Source organism: Malurus melanocephalus, unplaced genomic scaffold, assembly GCF_030028575.1.
Source record: "Malurus melanocephalus ecotype Western Australia unplaced genomic scaffold, MMel_1.1 scaffold_580, whole genome shotgun sequence".
NCBI classification, from domain to species: domain Eukaryota; kingdom Metazoa; phylum Chordata; class Aves; order Passeriformes; family Maluridae; genus Malurus; species Malurus melanocephalus.
Genome location: NW_026623812.1, coordinates 128,372 through 133,393, shown reverse-complemented (window position 1 = coordinate 133,393; position 5,022 = coordinate 128,372). Strand labels below are relative to the sequence as shown.

The window sequence follows — 5,022 nt, the reverse complement described above, 5'->3', positions numbered from 1 at the left end:
TTTTAGTTCACTGACTCGTGCTGGTCAAGGAAACAGGAACTGGGATGAGTAAAGTTTAAGATGTAAATCCGTGATAAAACCACAGAACAACTTTCTTTCTTATTCCTCATAAATACTACAAAAGTAGCTCTGATATTTACTTAGTTAAGACAAAACTTCACATTTTGTTTTACATACCTTGCTTATTTCAAATCCAAACACCTCCTCAAAGTAAGCAGGCTGACTAATTAGCAGCAAGTAAAAAGTCCAGCTTCTACAGAAGTTTGCAACTATTATTGCATAGACTGGCATGGATGTAAAAAATTTTCTCCACGGTGTTTTGTATTTCTGAAACACAGAAAGGGGATGCAGTTAGCATGTGATCATTGTCAAATATCCATCTTTCTTTTCATATAAACATGAACATTCATAGACATAAGTCCAAAATAATAATGTCTTTAAAAGACAATGATGTTGTATGTAAGGCAACAGTCAGATTTTACATTGCAACTACACAATTTCATCCAGATTTATTGCAAAAAGGCATTTCAGCATTTAAATCTTAATTGAAGTATTCTGCTTTCTTTTTTAACTGCTTGGTAAAACTGCTTGGTCAACATTTTTTTTGTTTGTTTTATTGTATTTTTAAAATAAATTGCATAATAAAAAACAACAACAAAAAAAAAGACAGATGGACAATCCTGCTGAGTCCCAGCACCTGTCCACSAGCCCAGAGTTCTGCCCATCTGTGTTGATCCAAATACAGGATCCATACCCAGAAAAGTGCTTGAAAATCACTTCAGCAAGAATTCAGGCTGGATTTAATCTACTATTGGTTTGAATATTGGCTTTTCCTCAGAGAAAAGCAGCCCATACATGGATATGTGCAATTCTTTGTATAAATTACACTTAAGTCAGAGGTAAGGATTAATTCACTTAATTAATGGGAAGCCAGAAAATTTAATGTGATGGTACGGGAAGAATTTCAGCTTAAATGTTTTAGAAGCAACTGAACTATTGATACAAAGTAATCACTTTTAAAAAAAGAAAAAAAAAGGTGATTTTTTAAATTGAAAAGCCACAATAAAAAATAGACAGAAATTATACAGCCCAAATTACAATTGCATGGACATCCTTTGAAGTAGCTCACTTCAACATCAGATTTTCAAAACCATGAGCACCACTGAATGCTATTGAATATCAACAGAGACAGTCCCTCAATGACACCTAAAAATGTCAGCTATCAAAGAAATTACTCTGTAATATTTTCAGTTCCTTGTTTAAYATGGAACAAAGTTTTTCATTAAGACAAAAATTGTTCATTCCTGAGTTCAATCAAGAACCAGGGTTCTGACTAAATAAAAAACATAATGAGGGTCTACTGGGAATGAACAGTGCAAAAATTTAAGCAGATGAAGTGAGGTTTAAACAATTTTTTTTAAAATTTTTCCTGAGTCAGCAAATATGGCAATAATTTCTTTAAAGCTTTCAGCAGTTACAGAAATAAATTATTTAGCATTATAGGAGTGTTAAGTGGCTGGAAAATTCTGAGTTCATATGAGGTTTTTAGCAGTTCTTGAGAGCTAAACCAGGACAGAACTCTTCAGATTATAAGAGGCTTGTTTCCAGCAAAATTACTGCAAAAATGGGAAATGTTCTTATGGATATCAAAGCATGCTCCATTGCAACTTTCTGGCAAAAGAAAAAACACAAAACAATAAGGACTGGCATTTTCTGATGTTCTGGGGACCTCAAGAAACACTGAATAGTGCTTTTTCTGCTGTTTGTTTTTAGGGAGAGGAAAACCTTCCAGAAATTACTGTATAGGAAGGAAACTAACTGCTTGGAGTCAAGATGCAAAGAAAAAAAAATCTAAATAAAGCTGCAGTTTCAAATAGGAAGCTGTACCTCTTTTTTATACTTTGGAGCAGAAAAAGAGGCATTAATTCCATGAGTCATCTGCTGGAAGAACTGGAACCTGTGCTCTCTGGGTGCAAAACCAGAAATACACCAGCAGATTTCAGATCTTCCCACCCTCCAAAAATGCAGCTGTTCCAATTGTGCTTTTTGGTGTTAAACAAGAGTGATTTTTTGGTTGGTTTTTTTTTTATTTACTTGGGTGCTGGGATTTTTTTCTTACAGAAAAGGATGTGTGAGCAATATTCTTACTTCCATTGCACCGAGGAGGTTGGCACTCTCTCCAATGCTCTCTTCTATGTATCTCCTTTCTTCATCTGTGATCGTRGGGTGCTTGGCAGGGCTCTCATATGAAACCAAAAGCCAAAACATGTACCAGACTATACCAAAGCTCCCTTTGGGATGGAAAGAAAGACTTTGAAAAGAAACGTACAGTAAAGCAGTGAAACAAGGAAGAAAAATCTGAGAGGAATTGYGACAAATTTAAAAGGTCAGTGCTTCTTTACTGAGTTATCTCAGTAGAGGTAACTCTGCAACAGAGAGTTTGATCCTGTGAATAACACTTGTGCAAAATTCATGCAGGGCTGGAGCACAGTGAGGTGTTCTCTGCTTCATTTACAGGATGGTTTCACCATAAGTGAATATTCACTGATCTTGACATAAATTTGTGCAAGGCAATGCAAGGAAACTGCTCCCATTTCATCCCACCAAACTGTAAATGAAGGTCCATTCTGCCTTAAGATGCTGTTTGATTAGTTTGATTACTGCACTACATTTTTTTATCAGCAAAATAGAAGACTCCAGGATTTTTTTCAACATAGCTATGCACTTCCTGARTAGTTTATTAAATTTCTATAGCATAAATTTCTATAAGGTTTCCACCTGATTCACATAAATGCAGAATGAATTCCCTCGGGGAGTTCTTTTCCATCAGTGCAGGTTAACACAAGTGTGGATAAAGTTATGTAGGTCCTCAGGTAAAAAACGGGACAATTTATTCAGGGCAGGGACTCTAAATTTGCAGTTTTATAAATGTTAAGGTAAGCAGAGATAGATCTGAGCACAGATCTGCACAGAWTCTGCACTGCTTGTGCTGAAAGGGATGAAGAGTTTGCTCCTCTTCTCATTTCCTACACACTCTTCCCTTTAAATCCTTTTCTTCCATTGTTCTTTTYCCTGGCCTGTATTTTTAGCTTTGCAGTCCCACTTCTCTGGGCTTTTTTGTCCTCTTAGCAGTAGCTTTCCCATTTTTAGAAAGGGCAGAGAGAGGTCACACAAGGCTGGAGCGAAAGGAGCAGAAATGCGTACCATACACATAGAACACAGAAGACCACCCCGTGTATTGCACTAGAATCCCAGCTAAAGGCATTGCAATGACAGCTCCTGCATAGGAACCTACAAAACAAGACAAGTAGATGAAAAAAAAAAAAAAAAAGGAGAATAAAGTCAGTTTCAAACCAGGCGCCCATTGCGAACGAAAAAAAAGGCAAAAATAGGAAGTTACTTACCACAAAAGGAAGTGGTTGCTAACCTACTTCTTTCTAATGGGGGGGCCCACTTGCTCCAAATGCCGTGGCAGGCAGGGTAGGTGACCCCCTGGGGAATGGGTGTGCCACAAGTTAGCTAAAGCTGATCAGTTCATCATCGTCTTTGCATGAGCTGTTTTCATTTTTAATCGCTACAGACAAAAAGCTGAGAACGCTTTGCACTTTCATAGCAAAGTCCGAGCGCAGCCACAGAAAAAAATTCAACGTCTACTCGAGTTGAAATGGGTTTTGCACAGCACAACAAATCATTTAAGAGATCTTATGAGACARATATAAAACACTTTGCCTTTTGCTCCCCCTCCCACTTCCAGGAAAAGGAATTATTTGCAATTAATAGAAGAGGAAGAGTATTAGTGCACAAGAGCCACAGTCAAAAAAAGGGTTAAAACAAAGACCCTCTGAAGAATTTCTATTGCAGGACAGATTTATCCAACCCTGATTTTTTTTTTAACCAACATTTAAAGTATAATTTGGGAAATACATATTAAACTGCCACTGCTCTAAAATTAGAAAATAAGATGTGTAACAGCTTAGAAATATAATTTTAAGAGAGAAGTTTTTCACTCTGTCTTTAACAAGCCTTCTTGAGCACATAAAGGAAATAACTGACTGGTGTAATTTGACTTGATTTTAAACCAGCTGCATTTTAGGTGACTCTATAAAACCAGCCTTTAACTCAGCAATAGAAAAACTCAACTTGCAGTGTTGAAATTTTAGAAAATGTAATATGAAATGTACAATAATTGTCCATGAAATTCCTGATTAAGAATTATGGTGTATGCATACACACCATATATAGATTATATAGGTTATATGGATTCACTTTTCTCCTAATCTGATTTTTTGTTTCTTCTGCAAAAAGTAGAAAAAATTAACAACTTCTTGCAAATATTGAGGGCATCACAAGTGTTGAGATTATGACCTTCAATATTCAGAAAGTTGTAAAAAACCTTTTGCTGTTTTGGGAGAAGATCCTGTAACCAGTCTCATGTTCCTTTCAGTATTTTACCATTTWAAAAAAAATATATAAAGATGTAATCAAAAGATTGCCATGATTTATCATCAACCTTTTTCCAAAAGTCTTGTTTGGAATGTTTGGCATTTATAATTCCTTTGAACAGTATCCGAGAAAGGTGTGAGTCTACAATAGCTATTTTATTTTGTAATTACCCACTTCTCTTCCTCTCATCTTTGCAGYCAAAAGATGGATCACTTGCCAGGAATGGATCCAGATTTATACACACATRCTTCAAGAAATTGGCTGACAGCCACCTGAATTTCAGGCACATTCTGTACCCCCTTTTGGAATATTTTTATACAATAAAGTACATTGGTTAAAAGCAATTAATGCAGCAGAAGTTGTGTGACCCTGAGGAGCAAAGAAGCATCCATCACAGGACTAAAAATTTGTTGTTTTGGGAGGAGGGAGGGGAGGAGGAAGAGGAAGAGGAAGGGGAAGGGGAAGAGGAAGGGGAAGGGGAAGGGGAAGAGGAAGAGGAAGAGGAAGAGGAAGAGGAAGAGGAAGAGGAAGAGGAAGAGGAAGAGGAAGAGGAAGAGGAAGAGGAAGAGGAAGAGGAAG

The 5,022-nt window shown here is 36.7% G+C and overlaps 1 protein-coding gene across 1 annotated transcript in view; it reads right to left on the bottom strand.

Moving 5' to 3' along the window:
• Positions 1-5,022, bottom strand: part of SLC17A6 (solute carrier family 17 member 6) — a 31,065-nt gene that overhangs the window by 6,063 nt on the left and 19,980 nt on the right. Inside the window, exons 5-8 of the mRNA XM_057382709.1 lie at positions 3,405-3,492; positions 3,205-3,291; positions 2,149-2,291; positions 178-327 (exon numbers count right to left, since the gene is read on the bottom strand). Of these exons, the coding sequence (XP_057238692.1) occupies positions 178-327; positions 2,149-2,291; positions 3,205-3,291; positions 3,405-3,492 (468 nt within the window). The remainder of the gene's footprint in view (positions 1-177; positions 328-2,148; positions 2,292-3,204; positions 3,292-3,404; positions 3,493-5,022) is intronic.